Source organism: Staurois parvus, unplaced genomic scaffold (assembly GCF_062004578.1).
Source record: "Staurois parvus isolate SC_StPar_1 unplaced genomic scaffold, SC_StPar_1.0 ptg003235l, whole genome shotgun sequence".
Classification (NCBI taxonomy): Eukaryota; Metazoa; Chordata; class Amphibia; order Anura; family Ranidae; genus Staurois; species Staurois parvus.
Genome location: NW_028321031.1, coordinates 38,940 through 62,500, shown reverse-complemented (window position 1 = coordinate 62,500; position 23,561 = coordinate 38,940). Strand labels below are relative to the sequence as shown.

General features: G+C 49.2%; 1 protein-coding gene across 1 annotated transcript in view; it reads right to left on the bottom strand.

Moving 5' to 3' along the window:
• The window catches only part of UBR4 (ubiquitin protein ligase E3 component n-recognin 4), a gene marked incomplete at its 3' end in the record, with an annotated part of 105,291 nt that overhangs the window by 42,797 nt on the left and 38,933 nt on the right, over window positions 1–23,561 (bottom strand). The window contains exons 35-47 of the mRNA XM_089667389.1: window positions 22,063–22,233; window positions 21,802–21,984; window positions 19,459–19,617; window positions 19,221–19,373; window positions 17,105–17,332; window positions 16,864–17,021; window positions 12,549–12,720; window positions 12,269–12,470; window positions 9,961–10,124; window positions 9,666–9,882; window positions 6,937–7,153; window positions 6,705–6,737; window positions 3,935–3,998 (exon numbers count right to left, since the gene is read on the bottom strand). Coding sequence (XP_089523515.1) covers window positions 3,935–3,998; window positions 6,705–6,737; window positions 6,937–7,153; window positions 9,666–9,882; window positions 9,961–10,124; window positions 12,269–12,470; window positions 12,549–12,720; window positions 16,864–17,021; window positions 17,105–17,332; window positions 19,221–19,373; window positions 19,459–19,617; window positions 21,802–21,984; window positions 22,063–22,233 — 2,121 coding nt within the window. The remainder of the gene's footprint in view (window positions 1–3,934; window positions 3,999–6,704; window positions 6,738–6,936; window positions 7,154–9,665; window positions 9,883–9,960; window positions 10,125–12,268; window positions 12,471–12,548; window positions 12,721–16,863; window positions 17,022–17,104; window positions 17,333–19,220; window positions 19,374–19,458; window positions 19,618–21,801; window positions 21,985–22,062; window positions 22,234–23,561) is intronic.

Genomic DNA, 23,561 nt, shown 5'->3' with positions numbered 1-23,561 from the left:
GCAGACAGCCACAAGGTGTGTCGGAACTTGTAATTCATTCATTCACAGAACACCGTGAGTGAATGATGTGGCCGGGCAGGCAGAGGTAGCAGGGAGGAAAAAATCCCCTGCTAGCAGTCACAATGGGCATCAGGGGGCGCTCAGTTCATAACATCCCCCGCTGTCACAACGGGCATCAGGGGGCGCTCAGTTCATAACATCCCCTGCTGTCACAACGGACATCAGGGGGCGCTCAGTTCATAACATCCCCCGCTGTCACAACGGACATCAGGGGGCACTCAGTTCATAACATCCCCCGCTGTCACAACGGACATCAGGGGGCACTCAGTTCATAACATCCCCCGCTGTCACAACGGACATCAGGGGGCGCTCTGTTCATAACATCCCCCGCTGTCACAACGGACATCAGGGGGCGCTCAGTTCATAACATCCCCCGCTGTCACAACGGACATCAGGGGGCGCTCAGTTCATAACATCCCCCGCTAGCTGTCACAACAGGCATCAGGGGGCGCTCAGTTCATAACATCCCCCGCTAGCTGTCACAACGGACATCAGGGGGCGCTCAGTTCATAACATCCCCCGCTGTCACAACGGACATCAGGGGGCGCTCAGTTCATAACATCCCCCGCTAGCTGTCACAACAGGCATCAGGGGGCGCTCAGTTCATAACATCCCCCGCTGTCACAACGGACATCAGGGGGCGCTCAGTTCATAACATCCCCCGCTGTCACAACGGACATCAGGGGGCGCTCAGTTCATAACATCCCCCGCTGTCACAACGGACATCAGGGGGCGCTCAGTTCATAACATCCCCCGCTAGCTGTCACAACAGGCATCAGGGGGCGCTCAGTTCATAACATCCCCCGCTAGCTGTCACAACGGACATCAGGGGGCGCTCAGTTCATAACATCCCCCGCTGTCACAACGGACATCAGGGGGCACTCAGTTCATAACATCCCCCGCTGTCACAACGGACATCAGGGGGCGCTCAGTTCATAACATCCCCCGCTGTCACAACGGACATCAGGGGGCGCTCAGTTCATAACATCCCCCGCTGTCACAACGGACATCAGGGGGCACTCAGTTCATAACATCCCCCGCTGTCACAACGGACATCAGGGGGCGCTCAGTTCATAACATCCCCTGCTGTCACAACGGACATCAGGGGGCGCTCAGTTCATAACATCCCCCGCTGTCACAACGGACATCAGGGGGCACTCAGTTCATAACATCCCCCGCTGTCACAACGGACATCAGGGGGCGCTCTGTTCATAACATCCCCCGCTGTCACAACGGACATCAGGGGGCGCTCAGTTCATAACATCCCCCGCTGTCACAACGGACATCAGGGGGCGCTCAGTTCATAACATCCCCCGCTAGCTGTCACAACAGGCATCAGGGGGCGCTCAGTTCATAACATCCCCCGCTGTCACAACGGACATCAGGGGGCGCTCTGTTCATAACATCCCCCGCTGTCACAACGGACATCAGGGGGCGCTCAGTTCATAACATCCCCCGCTGTCACAATGGACATCAGGGGGCGCTCAGTTCATAACATCCCCCGCTGTCACAATGGACATCAGGGGGCGCTCAGTTCATAACATCCCCCGCTGTCACAATGGACATCAGGGGGCGCTCAGTTCATAACATCCCCCGCTGTCACAATGGACATCAGGGGGCGCTCAGTTCATAACATCCCCCGCTGTCACAATGGACATCAGGGGGCGCTCAGTTCATAACATCCCCCGCTGTCACAACGACCATGAGGGGGCGCTCAGTTCATAACCCTGAAGATGGGTGTAACATATTACAAAAGGTGAACTTATCCTTTAATAACCCTCCCCTCGGTGATGCCCGATACTGCCCCATAGCTGTGATCGTCTGGTGCTGCGGAGAGGCTGGGCTGTAGAGGATCAGGCCCCTTCACCCTCTCCTTGTCACTCTTCGCCATTCACAAAACGAGTATTTTTCCCAGAATGCAAGGTGCTCTGTACAGAGGCGTCCTAGGGTTGGTGTCACCCGATGCAGGAAACCCGTGGTGTCACCACTCCAGAGAGGAAGGAGCGGTGCCGGTGTAGTGGTAAAATGGAGTATCCCTTGAAGATGTGTATCCCCTGAAGCAACTGCGCATGTGCTGGTTTCAGGCCGAAGAAGCCGATCTCAGACATTAGCACAGAGCCGGCGATCAGCTTCTTCGGCCTGAAACCAGCACATGCGCAGTTGCTTCAGGGGATACACATCTTCAGGGGATACTCATTTTACCACTACACCGGCACCGCTCCTTCCTCTCTGCAGTGGTGACACCACGGGTTTCCTGCATCGGGTGACGTGACACCAACCCTAGGACGCTACACTGGGGCGGGGGCAGCTGCCACTGTGCCAGCATCCAGCTCCTGCACCCCCTGTGATGGTTGCACCCGTTGCGGCCCGCACCCCCCCTAGGGACGCCACTGGCTCTGTAAATGAAGAGCAGACCCATCATTCCCCCATCCCTACTCCAGTCACAGAACAGAGGTACAGCTACAAGTTGCTGGCGCACGACCTCTGCTCTCTATGCAGTTTCTGTTGCAGACACAGCACAGAAAACGGAACAGAATGCTTCTAATTCAACTGGCTTGAATCCTTTATTTAGGGGCACAATCTGCTCCGCTTTTTCTCAGACTGGAAGAGTGGTGCCTTCGTTATCCCGGTGCCACCCTTTGTCAATTCCTCCCGAAGTCTTTAGCACACGTGAGGATACGAACAGGTTCACGTAATCTTAGCATCCTACGCCCTGATGCAGATTCTGACTCAAGAGGATAACAAAAATGGTGCTGGCTAACTGGGAGAAAGGAAGATGAGGGGCACGGTCAAGAGGGGCAGAGACATTTGTCAAAGGGGTAAAAACTTCCTACGTTTTGCACTTACACATTATCTAACATACATGTATCCAATATGAGAACATATATCTGATATTAGGTTTTGCTTTAATAAGACCTTAAAGCTGAACTCCAGGAATTTAGCGACTTTGAAAAACCTGCAGGCATACCATGAGTGAAGTCCAACTAGGCGCCTGCTGTCTTCGTTTATTGGGCTCCAGGGAGAAAACTTCCACAGCTCCAATGGTGCTTACTATGGTCTGTTCCTTCAAGGAGCAGGGTCCAGGAACTGCTATGCCCACCCCCTCTCTCCTCACCCTGCCCATTCACAGAAGCCTTTGTATCATGTGAACGCATTTACAAAATACAAAGGCTTCTGTGAATGGGCAGCAGGGGGGAGGGGTAAACTGCTCTGCGAACTTCTCACAGCCAGAGTGTATCTGCAATAAACCGGTCACAAATAACGAAGGGGAGTCTCGGAGGTGACGTGCACCTAACTGGACATAAAAGTGGTAGTAAAGCGTCAAAAATAACAAAAAACAAAAAAAACAAAAAAGAAAACACAAAAAAAAAAAAAACCAAAGTCCCCCTGCAAGGTCAAGGTACAATGTGCTAGCATGCATCACATATTAGCACATTATGAAAGAATTACCTCAGAACGAAGCCCTCCAGCGGCGCACCGTCACCACCAACTGGGTTCCATCTTCCCTCAGTCTTCCTTTCGGGTTCGCGGGCTCCGACCATCAGACTGGCTGAGTCGCGATGACAGCACAGAGCTCTGAAGGAACGGCACGGGTATGCCGTTCCTTCAGAGCGCATGCGTGTGACGTCACCGGCTGCTGCTGGCTGGAATGTCTCATGAGTGGCGCATGTTCAGGAGATCTTCATTTTACCTACAGAAAAGCTTTATTATAAGCTAACCTTTTAGGTAAAAAGTAAAAAAAATGAGTTTCCTACCACTTCACGCCAAAGTGCGCCCGCAAGGTTCTGCAATGGTGCCGACTTCCTGGAATTCAGCTTCGATGTGGCAGTAATCATTTTTGTACACTTCGATACGTACGGGGGCGAGCACCTACCTTTTCAGGCACTGGTCCAAAGGCAAAACAGCTCTCCAGAGCCTCCAAAGAGCTCCCCACCAGTCTGCGTAAGAACAAAGCACAGGACGTGGGTCATCCAGCCACAAAGCCATCATTACTGCAGCATCCGTCTACTAAAACTGGGAGGACACTACTTCTAGACTAATCTCTGGCATCAAAGATCACAGGGGTGAAAGGTGAATGCAAACAAAACAAACAAAAAATAAAAACCAGTGCCTGGGTGCAAAGCCAAGCCACTCGAAGCTGCCGGCCCGTGCCATTATCTTTGCATGTTGGCGGAGTGTGCCAAGGACAAGAATTTAGGTTTTGCTGAGCATTTCAAACCCCACGCTGAAAAAACGGACATGGGGATTGGTCTACTTTTCTGCAAGCCGCGTCTAATATGGCAGGCAAGCTAAATGGCTAGGATGTGGCACTCATGCCCCCAAGCGGAGAGTTTGTTCACCGTACAAGCCAGCGATCTATGAAGAATAAGATTTATTACAATCAAGCGTACCACTCGATCCCGTGACGAAACGCATCAGGAGGGGCCAAACGCATGCAGGCAGAGAGGACAACGACTGGGCATCTACTGGCGGGGAGGTCAGATGAATACATTGTGTAGCACCCCATTGCGTGCATCTTGCCAAATGGCATGAAGAACATTTTTTTGGTCACATTTGTTGACCGTACAGGATATAGGATCTTCGTCTTGGATGATTATTCGAGTTATTCGGGTGATTGGACACTGGCAAGAAAGAAGTAAGAACCGCCCCCAGCATAACCCCTCCTATTCCCGGCAAGCCTCTGTTTATTGCTAGTGTCCTTGTGTGTATGGAGGTCTTCTCTCGCTGTTCTGGGAGAAGCAAACCCCTTTTTCTGTGCAAGTCCTCTGTTTTTGTGGGCCTGTTCCCATTGGTTGCGGTGAGGTTCACTCCTCAGTTGCATTGCTTTTTGGACATTCCAAATATCTAAAGCTAGGACCCAGTGTCCTGTAATGTAGGGTAACAAATATAGGACTTTTGACTTACCTGTAGAATCACTCTTCACAGTACTGGACACAGGTCCCTCCCCCCTCTGACATCAATCAATGTTGGCTACTAAACTGGGGCTTACTGGTTGTGGGAGGGGTTATGCTGGGGCTGTCCTTGCAGTGTCCAATCACCTGATGGCAGATGCATAACCCAATCATCTAACACACTTGCCAAACACAAGGCCCGTGGGTCGAATACGGCTTGCCAGGCTGTTTAATGGCCCTTGCACCTCTCCTGCAGCTGCGGCACCCCCTACGTCTCTGCTTCCACCTTTTCTCAGGAGTTGGCGACTGAGAGGATGACAAAACTCCTTCACCAGATCCTGCACTGCATCATGTGGCTGCTGACAAGTCCATCTCCTCACCCCCATCGCAGCAGACAGCAGCAGAGAGGAGGCCAGAACTCGTCCTACGGATCCTGCCCTTATCTGTGCCGCTGCAGCACCCCCTAGTCTCTGCCTCCTCTGGTCTCAGCAGACTTCAGCAGAGAGGAGGACAGAACTCGTCCTACGGATCCTGCCCTTATCTGTGCCGCTGCAGCATCCCCTGGTCTCTGCCTCCTCTGGTATCAGCAGACTCCAGCAGAGAGGAGGACAGAACTCGTCCTACGGATCCTGCCCTTATCTGTGCAGCATCCCCTAGTCTCTGCCTCCTCTGGTCTCAGCAGACTCCAGCAGCCACCCGGCAAAGGGGCGGCTGGGGGCTCCCGCCACCCGGCAAAGGGGCGGGTGGGGGACTCTGGACACCCAATTCATGGGCAACCCTTTCTGCATCACTCTGCTCAACATCCTTCGACTGAAAGGATGGAAAACTACTGGCCGAAGAGCACCGGCAACCATTGAGATGCAGGCAAGATCAGGGTAATCTGACAGTCGGTAGCGCCAGCTGTCAGAATACAATAGCCGAAGCTGGAGATTCTTCCGTCTGGACAGTTTAGTGTGAATGGAGGAATCCCGTTTCATTTCTTTCGTACTTCCTGCAGACTGAACAAAGAATGTCAGTGTTTGGTTAGATTCAGATCCCGTGTTCTGTACTCCAAGGACTTTACAGGTAACCCGGTTTTAATCGGTTAAGCTGGCTGAAAGCGGACGATTGACTTTGTAACGATCAAAAAAGGGTTTGTGGAAATCTAAAATAGTTTTTCCCCTACAGACCTGTTAAGAGTGTAAAATGTCACAATCTGTGGACAGGAAGGGAACAGGACGGCACATTTTCTGGTGAAGGCGTTTTGTGATTCACAGGAGACGCATTTGAATACCAATTACTAATTAATTTCGATCACAATTATAATTTTGCAACATTTCATATAAGGAATAGCTGATCCAATCCACATTTTACAGATTGTATTAGAATTTAATTTTGACTTTCACTTGGATCAATGTTTTAGCAGAGTTATACATATAACAAAAAAAAAAAAGAAGAAAAAGCGATGCACTTGATTGTATAAATCCTTATTGTTCAGGGTGTCACTAGACGACATTTCTCAGCACAAGAGGTGTCACTAGACGACACTTCTCAGCACAAGAGGATTGATTTTATTTTGGTCAGATAGCTATAGAAAAGTGAAAATCTCTTGTGCCATCCCTGAAGGTTGAATAGACCGCCACCAGAACCGACTAGCTACCCAGACACCGCCATGCACTGAGGGGCCAAAAACGCAAAACAAGCGCAAAAGGGTCACCAGCAGAGGAACAGGAGCGCACACTCATTCGTGCAGAGGAAGGAAGACTTACTAACCGGTCCAAGATCGTTAAGGTTTCTGGGTCAGAACTTTTGGGGAGCAAAGAAAAAGAAAAAAAAAACAAAAAACAAAAAAAACAAAAAGAACATGTGAAGCCGAGAGTGCTATTGGGGCTCAGAATTAGGGTGAACCCCAAGAAAAGACACAAAGACATGATATTGACTAAGCCAAGGCTAACTCTTAAACCGTCCTAATATTCTATTGTCATGCCACACCCCTCACGCTCACCTTTCGATGACGGTGCCATTACTTGAAGGTGGCGCCGCGGTCTCTCCGTCGCTCGTTCCGTTGGTCTGGTTGAGATTCGATGGGCAGACGCTGCTCACAGACGCAGAGGGAAATTCCTCTGGCGGCTCATCTGGCCAGCCAAACTGCTCCTTTGTCTTGCCGTAAATTTTTATGGCGTCTATCATGGTGACACCGGCTGGATCCACCGATGCGCCAACTAAAAAGAAGAGATTTTTTTTTTTTAAAGTCAGTCAGGTACTATTTGAGTTATAAGTGGATTTTGCAGCCGTGATTTGCGGTCACATGACTGGGAAAGGTCCCGCTCGAAAGAGGAGAATGGGACCTTTCTGTGAGTAGGGGACGTGTGCTGGGGGCGCGCGCTCTCAGCGCCTTTTTCTTATTTGCACGCAAATGTGAGGCCGCTCGGCGTCCAAGCCCAGACACAGGGAGGCTGCACATTTGTGTGCGGCCACTGTGAAGAGGTTGAGAGACACTCCAAAACCGCCAAGGCGACCCAAAAATAGTAAGCGACGGCCATATCTTTAGCCGCTTACAGGCGCTACTCTGCCGCTTCCTCTACTCGCCATTCTTGGGTTCCCCTGGAGGCATTCCTATGGAATATTTCTTGATGCACAGTGAAGGAAAGAAGTATTTGATCCCCCGCTGATTTTGTCCCTGACATCCTTGGACAGCTCTTTGGTCTTTACCATGGTGGAGAGTTTGGAATCTGATGGTTTGATGGCTCCTGTGGACAGGTGTCTTTTATACAGGTAACACAATGAGATTAGCAGCACTCCCTTTAAGAGACTGCTTCTAATCTCAGCTTGTTACCTGTATGAGAGACACCTGGGAGCCAGAAATCCTGCTGAATGATAGGGGATCAAATCCTTCTTTCCCTCATGAACATGCAGATCCGTCATCATTTGTTAGACGCATTTCTGCTGAATTTGTTGTTGTATTCTGTCTCTCAGTGTTACAATACACTGAACATTCGATTTTTAGACCGATCGTTTTTGTTCAAAATCAACAGGGGATCAAATACGCCTTTCCTTCACACACACTTAGAGATACCGTATTTGCCGGCGTATAAGACGACTTTTTGACCCTTGAAAATCTTCTCAAAAGTCGGGGGTCGTCTTCTACGCCGGTACACATGTTTAGGGGGGCTGCGGCATTAAGTACAGGGGTTTGCAGGGGCTGATGTCTCTTACCTGGATCCAGTCCCACGACGATCCGGTTCAGGAAGCGCGGCGTCTCCTTCAGTTCGGCCACTGGATGTTCGTGCGGCTGCTCGGCTCCGCCTCCTCACCGGTGATTGGCCGCCAGAACTGTAGCTCAGGAAAGGCACACAGGCGGCCAATCACCGGCGAGGGGGCGGAGCCGAGCGGCCCCGCGAAAATTGAGTGCCGGAGCAGCAGGTAAGTGTTCTGTGTAGAGGTGCTGCTGCAACCACATATGCTGGCTGCAGCAGCACCATACGAGAACAGGGTCAGCAAGTCTCAGTGGGAGGAATAGTGCCCCATCATTGGTGTCACTGATACCAATGATGGGGCACTATTCCTCCCACTGACACCAATGATGGGGCACTATTCCTCCCACTGACACCAATGATGGGGCACTATTCTTCCCACTGACACCAACGATGGGGCACTATTCCTCCCACTGATACCAACGATGGGGCACTATTCCTCCCACTGACACCAATGATGGGGCACTATTCCTCCCACTGACACCAACGATGGGGCACTATTCCTCCCCCCCACTGACACCAACGATGGGGCACTATTCCCCCCCCCACTGACACCAACGATGGGGCACTATTCCACCCCCCACTGACACCAATGATGGGGCACTATTCCACCCCTCACTGACACCAATGATGGGACACCATTCCTCCCACTGACATCAATGATGGGGCACTATTCCTCCCACTGACACCAATGATGGGGCACTATTCCTGCCACTGATACCAATGATGGGGCACCATTCCTGCCACTGATACCAATGATGGGGCACCATTCCTGCCACTGATACCAATGATGGGGCACTATTCCTGCCACTAATACCAATGATGGGGCACTATTCCTCCCACTGATACCAATGATGGAGCACTATTCCTCCCACTGACACCAATGATGGAGCACTATTCCTCCACTGATACTAATGATAGGGCACTATTCCTGCCACTAATGCCAATGATGGGGCACTATTCCTCCCACTGACACCAATGATGGGGCACTATTCCTCCCACTGATACCAATGATGGGGCACTATTCCTGCCACTAATACCAATGATGGGGCACTATTCCTCCCACTGATACCAATGATGGGGCACTATTCCTGCCACTAATACCAATGATGGGGCACTATTCCTCCCACTGACACCAATGATGGGGCACTATTCCTTCCACTGATACCAATTACAGCTGGTGTAAAACCAGTGCGACAGACCAGGGGTCTCCTTGCCTTGACATTTATGGTATGGTGTCACGTGGGCAGGAAAGACCAGGAATCTGAGATCTTAGGTTCAGCTGCCCGGATGTAACATCCCTGCTGGTAAGTAAAGTAGTACAGCAGGGATGTTACAAGCCTGGGGGTCACGGGCATAGCAGCCACGGCGCTCACACACACCGATTTCTTGATGCCCGCAGCACTGAATGCAATAAACTGAAGAAAATACAAGTTTAAAATTGCTGCAGAGTTCTTCTTTAAAGCTTGGTTTAACTTACTGAAGATTGTCAGTTTTTTGTCAGCTTGTAACGCTTCTTCGCGTGTAAATGGGAAGTCGAACCACCGCGCCCGGCTGAGGTTGAGCTGCATCGTGCGGCCGAACATCTCGATGTAGGACGGCGCCCGTTCGATGGCCTGCGTGCCGATCTGAAGACGCATTCCAGTCATCACCATGGTGCTGTTGTTGTTGGTGACTTCCACGGTGAAGCCTCCAGGCTGGAGAGGGAAGAGGCCGGGAACATTTAGGTGGGTTCTAGGAACGGAGCCTACAGAGAGGACTGCAAAGCGGCATACCTTTGTGTTGGCGACATACATCCCGGTGGAATTAAGGCGATGTTTAATCTGCTGCGCGTTGTACAACTGAAGGAGGTCGTTCCCGCCGAACTCCACATCGGTCATCTGCTGATTATGTTCAAAAAAGTCGATCGGAAAGGTCACCTGACTTGACGCTCGAGTCACTAAAAAAAAGAAAAAAAAAAAAAAAAAAAAAAAAAAGAGGAATTTATTGGATGAAGTGGAAAAAAAGAAACAAAAAGCCAAATACAAAAGGTGAATCATATCATTTGGTAAACGGTTTTAGCTGCCAGACGTTTCCTGGATTCTGTTCAGCCAGTTATTCATACACTAATGTCTGTACACATGGAGTGCAGGGATGACATTAGGAATCCTGGGGATCTGTACAACCTGTCTGGGCCCTGTCAGCTAGGCGGTGCAGTCAGTCCATTTGCTTGTGAAGCCGCCAGAGTCCTGAACAAGGCAGACTTGCTTACCTCAAACTCTCTGCGCTAGTAGATATGCAGTGCGAGCCAGCACAGGATGGCCTCTAAGGATCCTGGGTAGATTTTCTATGCCCAATGATCCTGAAAGTTGACACATGTGTACGAGACTTAGAATGACCGAACACAGAAGGGGTGGTGGGGGAGGGGGCAAGATATTGGACATATGGGGAATGTGCACAGCGTCAGGGAAGGAAGCCACAGACCTGGTAGACATGGGGGAGAGAGGAGTCCATATCACTATGTGATGCTCGACTTTTCTGTAAACGATGCTGCACTGTGGTGGACCACCAACACCTGCTGGGCCCCAACACCCCCTGCTGACCCAGTACAGGAGGTACTGCCCGTAATCCCTCATCTGCAGCTCTGCCAGCGAGTGACACCACCTCCAGCTTACTGGACCATGAATGCTGGGGAAACGCTTCCTATAGGTCTCTGCTACATCTTCCCCACTGCCAAGATAACTGAAAATATATTAGGCAGCGAATGGCGGTGTGGGTGGGGCACGCCCCTTAAACTTTTTTTTATTTTTTTCAAAAAATATTTTTTATTTTTACTAGTAATGGCGCGATCATCAACTTATAGTGGGACTGTGGTGTCACTGGGGGAACTGACTTGGTGTCACCGACATCCTCAGTGATACCAATACAGTGATCAGTGCTAGGGAAGGGGTTAACATGAGGGGCAATAAAAGGGTTCTGTGTGCTCAAAGTGTTTTACTAGGGGGCGGTGTAGTGATGCTTTACTGTAAGCACACTGCTCTGGATGACTGTGCTGTGCCCGAGCCAATAGGGAGGAGGACGGTTAGTAAACAAGGGGTTGAACAGGGGTTAACATCTGGGGCGATCAAAGGGTTACCTGTGTGCAGTTTTACAATGTGTGCCGTGTTTGTGCGTCACTATAAGCACATCGCTTTGCATGGCTGTGACAGGGGAGAGAATTGTTTTGTTTACAAGCAGTCTCCCCCCCCCCCCCCCCAACTCTGAGATGCTCGGCAATCACCAGGCGCCGGCGAGTAATAACCGGCCGGGGCCCGGTGACTGACAGCCAAGGCCGCAAATGGCGGCTCAGGTAGGGCACGTGCCCCCTACCCGGAAATCCGAAATCACGTACGTATACATACACGTGATTTTGCGCACCCATGCCGCCCTGTAGCGGTACTTATGCTATGGGGCGGATGGGAAGTGGTTAATACTGTGTGTACATAACAATCCAACAGCAAAGACCTTAAAATTCCATAACTGCAGAATTTGGAAGAAATGTGTTTTTTTGGGTTGCACCAATACTGAATATTTGCCTGAGTACACAAACGCTCCGATACCTTTGTGGTGCGATTTGAGCCTATACAAAATGAATGAGCTCAAATCGCACTGAAAAGAAACGCGTGAGATTTGAACAGGCAGGCAGTTGCAATTCCTATCCATAATGCATGCAGTTTCCCGCACCGCTCCTTTGTGATGTCATGGTGACTTCAGCCTAGGTTCACACAGCAGCGGTGTGGGAAACCGCATGCATCATGGACAGGAATCGCACCGCATTCCTGTTTAAAATCCCATACGATTCTTTGCAGTGCAGTTGGAGCTCATTCATTTTGCATGGGCTCAAATCACATCACAAAGCTATCGGGGAGTATTTGACTGAAAAGTATCAGTACTCATACCCGCCGGTAAAAACACGGTGCAACCCTAGTTTTTACCCATAGCAACATTTTTTCCCAACCTTGTACCAAAAACCCCAAAATAAATAAAAAAAACAAACACCACTGCTATGGGCAACACAAATATGTTCCAGTAAAAGATCCCAAATGCGTTTTAGAAACAACTTACTGACTGCAGCCGGTTTGCGCTTGCGAACCGGTTTCATGATACTGATGCTGCTGCTGGGTTGGAGGGAGGGCTGGAGCCAGTAGGAGGTGTTCTCCACATTGGCCATGTAGATACGCAGACTTCCATCCTCGCACAGGAGGATCATTGTGGTCCTCTGCTGGTCATTGCTCGCCGTGTGACGGATCGCCACCATATCCTGAATCTGCAAAACAAACCATAAAAACGTGAGACGGGCCACAATCGCTCATTACCACCCTCTACGTCTGGGTCCTCTGCTCACTTTGGCTTTAGCCGGCAAGGTTTTGATCTCCTGGATCAGAAAGCTGTCTGGTTTGATCATCACTACCAGAGGGATCCCTGTGGTCTGCTGGACGCAGCACACTAGCCCAGGATGGTTCATGACCTCTGACCACTGGCACAGAGCGGGCGTGGTCTTGCTTCCTCCATTGGAACTGAAGAACAAGAGATTATATTCAGACAAACCAAAAAAACAGCAAAAGGTGCAAACTGGTCAGAAGATAACAAAAACTGCTGCTTAGTGCTGACTTAATACACTCAGACTTTGCTCATTCCAGGCAAAACGATGGGCAATCCCCCTCCCCCGCCCTCTCTGCCAAGATGTTGTGGAAGCCCCAAATCTAAACCCGTGTTGTCAGTCCGAGAGCTTACAGTGTTCAGACATGGAAGTATGACATGCACGCCCCAGTGCTGCACCCTGCAAAAAGAAGGTCACGTGCCCCCCATATGCATGAAGCATTACAGTTGTGATGGATATGGTAACATGCCTATTTGGTTTCTTGTTGAATATATACATTTATTCTATATACAGTGGGGATGGAAAGTTTGGGCACCCCAGCTAAAAATTTGTATTAATGTGCATAAAGAAGCCAAGGAAAGATGGAAAAATCTCCAAAAGGCATCAAATTACAGATTAGACATTCTTATAATATGTCAACAAAAGTTAGATTTTATTTCCATCATTTACACTTTCAAAATAACAGAAAACAAAAAAATGGCGTCTGCAAAAGTTTGGGCCCACTGCAGAATTTATAGCATGCTCTGCCCCCTTTGCCAAGCTGAGACCTGCCGGTGTCATGGATTGTTCTCAATCATCGTCTGGGAAGACCAGGTGATGTCAATCTCAAAGGTTTTAAATGCCCCGACTCATCTGACCTTGCCCCAACAATCAGCACCATGGGTTCTTCTAAGCAGTTGTCTAGAAAACTGAAACTGAAAATAGTTGACGCTCACAAAGCTGGAGAAGGCTATAAGAAGATAGCAAAGCGTTTTCAGATGTCAATATCCTCTGTTCGGAATGTAATTAAGAAATGGCAGTCATCAGGAACAGTGGAAGTTAAAGCAACATCTGGAAGACCAAGAAAAATATCAGACAGAACAGCTCGCAGGATTGTGAGAAAAACAATTCAAAACCCACGTTTGACGGCACGATCCCTCCAGAAAGATCTGACAGATGCTGGAGTTGTGGTATACTATTCCACTATAAAGAGATACTTGTACAAATATGGTCTTCATTGAAGAGTCATCAGAAGAAAACCTCTTCTACGTCCTCACCACAAAAATCATCGTTTGAACTTTGCAAATGAACATATAGACAAGCCTGATGCATTTTGGAAACAAGTTCTGTGGACCGATGAGGTTAAAATTGAACTTTTTGGCCGGAATGAGCAAAGGTACGTTTGGAGAAGAAGGGGCACAGAATTGAATGAAAAGAACCTCTGTCCAACTGTGAAGCATGGGGTTGGATCAATCATGCTTTGGGGTTGTGTTGCAGCCAGTGGCACAGGGAACATCTCACCAGTAGAAGGAAAAATGGATTCAATAAAATTTCAGCAAATTTTGGATGGTAACTTGATGCCATCTGTGAAAAAGCTGAAGTTAAAGAGAGGATGGCTTCTACAAATGGATAATGACCCTAAACACACGTCGAAATCCACGGGGGATTACATCAAGAGGCGTAAACTGAAGGTTTTGCCATGGCCTTCACAATCTCCTGACCTCAACATCATTGAAAATCTATGGATAGACCTTCAAAGAGCCGTGCGTGACAGACAGCCCAGAAATCTCAAAGAACTGGAAGGAAGAATGGGCAAAGATACCTCAAACAAGAATTGAAAGACTCTTGGCTGGCTACAAAAAGCGTTTACAAGCTGTGATACTTGCCAAAGGGGGCAGTACAAGATATTAACTCTGCAGGGGGCCCAAACTTTTGCAGACGCCATTTTTCTGTTTTCTGTTATTTTGAAAGTGTAAATGATGGAAATAAAATCTAACTTTTGTTGACATATTATAAGAATGTCTAATCTGTAATTTGATGCCTTTTGGAGGTTTTTCCATCTTTCCTTGGCTTCTTTATGCACATTAAATACACTTTTTTAGCTGGGGTGCCCAAACTTTCCATCCCCACTGTATATCTACTTTTATACTTTATATTTTTAGATTTCTAAATGCTTTGTATGAAATTATATGTATGTATGTATGTATGTATGTATATTTGTTGTCTGCTGGTCTTTGTAGTCCTCCTTGCTCAAGAAATGTCTGCTCACCAACCCCTCCCATCGAGCTAACTTGAAGACAAAAGGAATATTTTTCTTTCTATAGAGAAGACATCGGCCAAGATCACGCCTATACTCTTGAGAACATTGTTTTCGTGTAGAGTGACCAATCAAAGACTAATATAATGCTTACGCTGTTCTTTCGTGATGTTCACAACATTTGCATATATAAACTCACTTTTTCATTTCAATAAAATTAGAGAAGAAGTTTTCACAGACCAAACGTGTCAGTTTCTTTATGTGCGCACATTCCAGAGCTGGCCAGCAAGATTAATTAGGACAGGAGCAGATAATCACCGGACACTTAGTCCTCACTAAATCACAGTGACTAGATAACGTGAGGCCACGGCTTTTATTCACCCACAGAATAGGTGCGGGCAATCCCTCCTTCTGAGCCCTCCCTTGCCCCCCCCCCCACCTCCAAGTACCTCCCAGTATTTTACAGAATCAAGTATCATTTTGTGGTGCTAAGGAATTAATGATAAAAGGAAAAGTGGCAAAATATATCCCCAGCATCAAAATACCCCCCCAGCAACAATAGACCCCAACCAGCAATAGATCTTCCTGCAGCCAGCAACAAAAGATCTCCCCAGCAATGGCAGACACCCCCCAACCAACAATAATAGATCTTCCTATAGACAGCAAGCAACAGAACCCCCCCAACAAAAGATCTCCCCAGCAACGGCAGTTACCCCCCCAACCAACAATAATAGATCTTCCTGCTGCCAGAAACAATAGACCCTAACCAGCCATAGATCATCCTGCGGCCAGCAACAAAAGATCTCCCCTGCAACAACAGACCCCCCCCCAGCTACCAACAATAAATCTTTCTGCAGCCAACTGGCCCCCAATAAACAGATTTTCCTGCAGCCAGCAACAGACCCCCAATAAACAACAGATTTTCCTGCAGCCAGCAACAGACCCCCAATAAACAACAGATTTTCCTGCAGCCAGCAACAGACCCCCAATAAACAACAGATCTTCCTGTAGCCAGCATCAATAGAACCCCCCTCAGTAACAGTAGACCCTCTCTAGCAACAACAGACCCCCCCCCCCCCAACCAACAACAGGTCTTCCTGCAGGCAGCTTCAAAAAGAACCCTAGAGCAGCCGCCAACATCAGACTCCCACAAGCCAACAGACCCCACAAGCCAACAGAGCCCAGAACAACAGAGCCCAGAACAACAGAGCCCAGAACAACAGAGCCCAGAACAACAGAGCCCAGAACAACAGAGCCCAGAACAACAGAGCCCAGAACAACAGAGCCCAGAACAACAGAGCCCAGAACAACAGAGCCCAGAACAACAGAGCCCAGAACAACAGAGCCCACAAGCCAACAGACCCCACAAGCCAACAGACCCCACAAGCCAACAGACCCCACAAGCCAACAGACCCCACAAGCCAACAGACCCCACAAGCCAACAGAGCCCACAAGCCAACAGAGCCCAGAACAACAGAGCCCAGAACAACAGAGCCCAGAACAACAGAGCCCAGAACAACAGAGCCCAGAACAACAGACCGCAGGAACTGCCGGCAACAATAGACCTCCCTAGCAACAAAATACTCTCCCAGCAATAATAGATCCCAACCAAAAATGATAGATCTTCCTGCAGCCAGCATCAATAGACTCTAGAGCAGCCACCAATAGACTCTCCAATAGATACAATAGATCTCCCAGCAGCAATAGATCCCCCCAGTACCGCGCACCTTTTGCCATTACATACGTGAGGTGTCAGAACTGCGTTTCCCCACGTTCCTGCTGAAAAAAGCCCTTTGGTGATGTCAGGGGCTGCACTTGAGGCCCCCTATATCTGGAGAGGTGACAATCAGATCTCATACGATGTATGTATGTGTAATGTATGATGGCGTGTGCCAAAAACAGGAGCAGGGGAATGAAAAATTTTGGTAAGCATGCACTCTGCTGCTACTGTGTAAAAGATTTGACTAACTTTGAACGGGGAAGTAAAGCGCAGCCGAACGCGGACAAATACAAAACGAGCACATTTTCCCAGCTCTGCCTGACCTCTTTATGTTGATGGGAAAGAGAAGAAGGATGTCCAAAGTGGATCGGTTTATGGTGGCAGCAAACGATTTCCCTTGGCAGTAACTGAAGAAGAGCATCTGCAGGACATGGGAATAGTAGACGGATACTCCCCCGCCAGCGACCTGCCCGTTACTGTCCTGTGCGGGAGAAGACAGAGGATGGTCAGCCCCTGAACGGCACATTCACACCCGCTCACATGCTGCAACTATTCTCCTCCAACCTTTAGGTCCTCGTGGTTGACTTCCAGGACGTTGGTGACGTAGAACGGCCCGTGCTTGGCGCTGCTGGACTCCTCCATGAGCTGAGTGTACACGTAACCCGCAGAGGACATGATGACGATGATATTTTTGCCCTCTTCATTGAACAAGAAGGTGACGTCTCTGATCTTGGAGCTCGGCAGCAGGAAGTAGAATGTGGGGCTTAGAGCATCGGAGGAAAGGTCGTACACCTGAAGGGACAATTTCATTTTACCAAAAAAATGTACAAACATGATGGAGCCTCACCAGAATCCCAACTGTAACCCCTTGGAGCCGGCGCCTTCCGGCCCTTTAAGAAGCCGGGGGGAACAGGCGGGGTTTTAGGGTCATGTCACCGCTGTGATTCGCTGTCACATGATCGGGAAAGGTCCCGATCGCAAGAGGAGATCGGGACCTATCCGTGAGTACCGAACATATGCGCTGGGAGCGTGCAGGGCGCGCGCTCTCAGCACATGCTTTTTTTTTTTTTTTTAATAGAACGCAAATGTGCGCCTGCTCAGCGTCCAGGCCCAGACGCCAGGACGCCGCACATTTGCGTTAGGCCAGCGCCAAGAGGTTAAAGTGTCATTAAACCCACATCATAAAAGACAAAAAAAAAATAAAAATTTGTAAATGTGTATTACATGCTGTTTATACTCAGCCACTATGGGATGTTTTCTGGATTTTGCCAAAAACCTGGTTGTTCCTGCTGCTCTCCATATACCCCTTCTGTCCATGTCCCCAATGCAGTTGGGGATTATGCAGAGCAGTGTTGGTAACTACTGCACATGCTCAGTTTTTAGTGCATTTCTCCCCTGAACATTTCCTCCCATCACATCTGAGAAGCCCAAGTGACCATAGAGACAGACGTGTGGGTGTATACACAGTGGTAAATGACAGCCCAATACCGGCTCCTCTGTCTACTAACCAGCTAAACACAATGAGGGTGGGATATTACATCTTGATTGAAGGAGGCTTCACTGTTTATTCTAAGAATGTTTTTCATTTTATTTTATTTTTTAAATTCAAGGCACCCCTGAAGAATCCAGATGGGCACCCTGGGTGAAAAAGACCGCTCTAGGACACCGCCTGGGAGGGGCAGGACACCGCCTGGGAGGGGCAGAAATGCACCCACACCATCTTATTAAAAAAAAAAAAAAAAAAAGGATTTGATTATATATTCGTATGATGCTTTAAAACAGTTTATTCATATTTATTTTTACTCTGTATCCCAAAGGATGGTTTGTTTTTTTTCCTGAACATGTGACCAGCAGCAGAGTACTAGAAGCTCCTCCTTCTTATGTTACCCCGCAGAAAGGATGGGAAAGAGCTGGGTCATATGACAGCTGTATAGTGATTAGGAAAAAGGTAATAAGAAGTTTGTTTGGGTTTTTTCCCCCCAATTACAATACCATCATCCGTATATATATATATATATATATATACACACATATATATATATACACACACACACACATATATATATATACATACATACACACACACACATATATATACACACACATATATATATACACACACACACACATATATATATACACACACACACACATATATACATACATACATACACACATATATACATACATACATACACACACATATGTATATATACACACACACATATATATATATATACACACATATATACACACACACATATATATACACACACACATATATACACACACACATATATACACACACATATATATACACACACACATATATACACACACACATATATACATACACACACACACACGGGCGGACTGACCATTTGGAAGCTCGGGCACTGCCCAAGGGCCTGGGGTCAGTAGGGGGCCCCATGAGATGCCCCTGGTACCTTTTTGAGTTTGGGCAAGGACACAGGGGCCCCATGATCGTCTATTACCCGGGGGCCCCATGAGTTGTCAGTCCACCCCTGCACACACACATTGTATACAGTCTGGGGGAGGGGTGGACTCACTTCTGGGAGGTACTGTATGTGGTTGTATATAAAACAAGGAGACTCTAAATTCTTCCCAAGCCTCCGGTCTATAGGATATACCCACCTCTACCAGCAGAAGCTGCACTTACCTTAACAAAGTCCGCGGTTACAATGGCGAGCTCGGTCTGGGACCCGGGCAGCCAGACGGCTTTGATGATGAAGTTTCCGGTAGCAAGCTGTGGGTGCAGCACCAGGTGATCAGACACAGATCCCGAGCTGCTGAATGTGAGGACGTGACAGTCCTGGAAGAGAAGAGGACGACATGAAAACCTTACCTACGGCGGAGATGACGGCACTCAGCTAGAGGAGCGCTCATGGCGCACGTACCTTCAGACCGCACACCGCCAGGTAATCCTCCTTGCAGGGGTTACCGGTCAGGCTGAGGACAGTGAAGGGGACCGGAGCGGAGGCCAGTCTGGTCAAGGTCAGCTTTCTCTTACTGGAATCAGCTTGTTTCAGCAGAGCTGAGAGCTGCAGTACTGTGATCTGGATAACAAAGGCGGGAGATTGGTTTCAGTAGTGGGGGGGGGGGGGCAAGAGTTCACATAAAGTAATCCATTTCTTAAGCCCCTCCCTCTTCCGATCTGGGATTACAACAGGTTTACGCTAAACTACAATTTAGATACAATAGCGATGTTGAATAATCAATGGCTTTTTAACCACTTCAAGTCCGGACGCTTTCCCCCCCTTCCAGTCCGGACACTGTCTCCCCCCCCCCCCCCCTTCCAGTCCGGACACTGTCTTCCCCCCCCCCCCCTTCCAGTCCGGACACTGTCTTCCCCCCCCCCCCCTTCCAGTCCGGACACTGTCTTCCCCCCCCCCCCCTTCCAGTCCGGACACTGTCTCCCCCCCCCCCCTTCCAGTCCGGACACTGTCTCCCCCCCCCCCCCCTTCCAGTCCGGACACTCTCCCCCCCCCCCCCCTTCCAGTCCGGACACTCTCCCCCCCCCCCCCCTTCCAGTCCGGACACTCTCCCCCCCCCCCCCCCTTCCAGTCCGGACACTCTCCCCCCCCCCCCCCTTCCAGTCCGGACACTCTCCCCCCCCCCCCTTCCAGTCCGGACACTCTCCCCCCCCCCCCTTCCAGTCCGGACACTCTCCCCCCCCCCCCCTTCCAGTCCGGACACTCTCCCCCCCCCCCTTCCAGTCCGGACACTCTCCCCCCCCCCCCTTCCAGTCCGGACACTCTCCCCCCCCCCCCCCCTTCCAGTCCGGACGCCTTCCCCCCCCCTTCCAGTCCGGACGCCTTCCCCCCCCCTTCCAGTCCGGACGCCTTCCCCCCCCCTTCCAGTCCGGACGCCTTCCCCCCCCCCTTCCAGTCCGGACGCCTTCCCCCCCCCTTCCAGTCCGGACGCCTTCCCCCCCCCTTCCAGTCCGGACGCCTTCCCCCCCCCTTCCAGTCCGGACGCCTTCCCCCCCCCTTCCAGTCCGGACGCCTTCCCCCCCCTTCCAGTCCGGACGCCTTCCCCCCCCTTCCAGTCCGGACGCCTTCCCCCCCCCTTCCAGTCCGGACGCCTTCCCCCCCCCTTCCAGTCCGGACACTTTCCCCCCCCTTCCAGTCCGGACACTTTCCCCCCCCTTCCAGTCCGGACACTTTCCCCCCCCTTCCAGTCCGGACACTTTCCCCCCCCTTCCAGTCCGGACATTTCCCCCCCCCTTCCAGTCCGGACATTTTCCCCCCCCCTTCCTGTCCAGGCCAATTTTCAGCTTTCAGCGCTATCACACTTTGAATGACAATTGCGCGGTCATGCGACACTGTACCCGTATGAATTTTTTAGTATTTTATTGTGACAGATAAAACGTTATTTTGGTGGTTTTTATTCACCGCTGGGATTTTTATTTTTTTTTCTATATAAAATGGAAAAGTCCAAAAATTTTGAAAAAAAAAGTGTTTTTCTTATAAAATTTTGCAAATAAATAATCTTTCTTCATAAATCTTGGCCAAATTTATTCATCTATCTTTTAAGTAAAAAAATAAATAAATAACCTAAATTAGTTTACAGCCAAAAATTATAATTTTTTTACATTTTTATTTTATATAATTTTTTTTTTTTTTTTTTTTTTTTTTAGACATACTGTCACCCCAGCAGTACAGGGTCACCATGGTGACACTGTACTACTTATGGGGGGTGATGAAGATTTTTTTTATTTCTTCTTTTACACTGATTGCTTTTACACCCATAAAGGCTGTAAAAGCAATAATTTCTCCTCTCTGGCTGCATTCCTGCAGCCATTGAGGAATACTGTGTGAGCTGTGATTAATCACAGCTTGTCACAAGGTACAAGGCTGTTGTGAGTAGCCCTGTACCATGTGATCTCTGTGATTATTCACAGATTTCACTAGCAAGCAATGATATCAGGAAGTGACATCTTGTTTACTACTGCTCATGTGATCACTGATTAGCCAATCAGGGATCACATGATTGGGACCTCACACAGAGGTCCCATACAGCGATCGGTGTTCCGCTGTATCCAGAGGACACAGCTGGGTCCGAATCGCAGTGCCGCACACTGCCAGGGAGCGCGCACAGGCAGTGAATGCGGGGGCCATTTATAAACGGCCACCCGCTCCTGCATTGCTCCCGTCCGGCCGTTTATGTACATGGGCCGGACAGGAAGTGGTTAATCTAGCTGGAGTTCACCTAATAAATCTGAATGTAAAATCTCTTACTTTTCCCTTCTCGTGGCTGACGGCGAGATGTTGCCTTCGCCCATGAGGAGAGGACAGCACGCACATGGCCACCCGGCGGAGCACATGGGCACTGATCAGTTGGCGGATTGTCTGCCCTTGGTCGCCGCTGTAATTCATTCTCACGTTCTCGAAGGCGCCCTCCTGGGAGCCCAGTGTGGGAACCTGAAAACCAGAACAGACGTTAATTCCGGAATGTTCCCATGTGGCCTTTTACTCCTTCCCACCAACCCGATCCATTACCATCAGCTGGTCCGTCATCTCCACAGTCTTCTCCAGAGAGTGTAACTGGTCCAGGGCCTGCTGAGCTCTGCTGCTGCTTCCCACAGCCGACGCTTGCTGGAAGTTATTCCGGACAGAGTTCATCAGGAAGTTCAACATGTCCAGGATCAGAGGTGCAAATGAGGAATTTGCCTAGGAGACATTTATAAAATCAGCACGTTGATTGTATTCGGGCAGGAGACAATCTCAAAGCAGAGCCAGAAGAAGATTAAGGCTGGCCATACACTATACAATTTTCTGTACAATTTCTGCCCAATTTCCTTTAGATTTACCTTCACCTATGTAGTGCAAGGGCCAGCCTAATTGGATACAATTGAAAGTGTTGTTAGTTTTCACCTCCTATTGTAAGTGTTTGGTAAATCTAAACCAAAAATCTCAAGAAAGTTGTATAATGTATGGCCAGCCCAGGCCCGGTTCACACGGGTGCGACTTGTCATGCGATTTGAGTTCCTAATGGTATGACTAGTCGCACCCCATTGCTGGCAATGGAACCCTTCATGTCGCAGCGATTATGAAAGGTTCCTGCACTACTCTCCTTGCCGATTTCATTGCGCCTTGTATAGACTTATGTTATATGAAGTCACAATGAAATCAGCAATGAAAATCGCACTGATATGCAGCTTTGAAATCGCACTAAAGTAGCACAATTCTAAAGCCGTACCAGTGTGAACCGGGCTAAACGTTCATTCTATATCTTGTAGAGAAAACACAAAACATGTCCTCATCAGGGAGCTGCAGCTCTTCCACTATCCAATCACAGGGTGGGGCAAACCTGTGACCAAGCTGTATGACCAACTGCAGACGGGAAAAGAGAACCCGGGCCTGGCTTTGCAATCCGGCGGGCATTGGTGAATACCAAGACTGGCTGAACAGACTTAGAACTCCTTTGCTAGGTAGAACACTTTACACATCTGTAGAGGACAGCACAATGGCTGTCCTAGCACCCCTTGCTTGCAGTACGGAGGAGGTGGAAGGGTCAAAACTTCAAATCCCAGCCAGGACACCCCCTGGTTTGCATGTTCCCCCTTGTGCGGGTTCCCATGTACTCTGGTTTCAGCCCATATTCCGAAGACATGTTGTTTATTTGGTTCCGGTTAGCCCTGGTGTATGTATGTACAACGCCCCTGATGACGAAACACGTAGGGTGGAGCCTCACCGTGTGACATTGTGCTCTGAAGGAACGGCAGCCATTTTGTGGGTTAAAAACATCCTGTTTTACCATGCTGGTTTTCTTGTATACTACTCCAAAGACATGCTGGTAGGTGAATTGGCTCCTGTCTAAATTGGCCCTAGTATGGGGCCACTGGTTTGAATCCCAACCACGGCACCACCTGTCTGGAGTCTACATGTTCTCCTTGTGCCAGTGTGCATTTCCTCCAGGTACTCCGGTTTCCTCCCACACTCCAAAGACATGCTGGTAGGTTAATTAGCTCCTGTCTAAATTGTCCCTAGTATGTGTA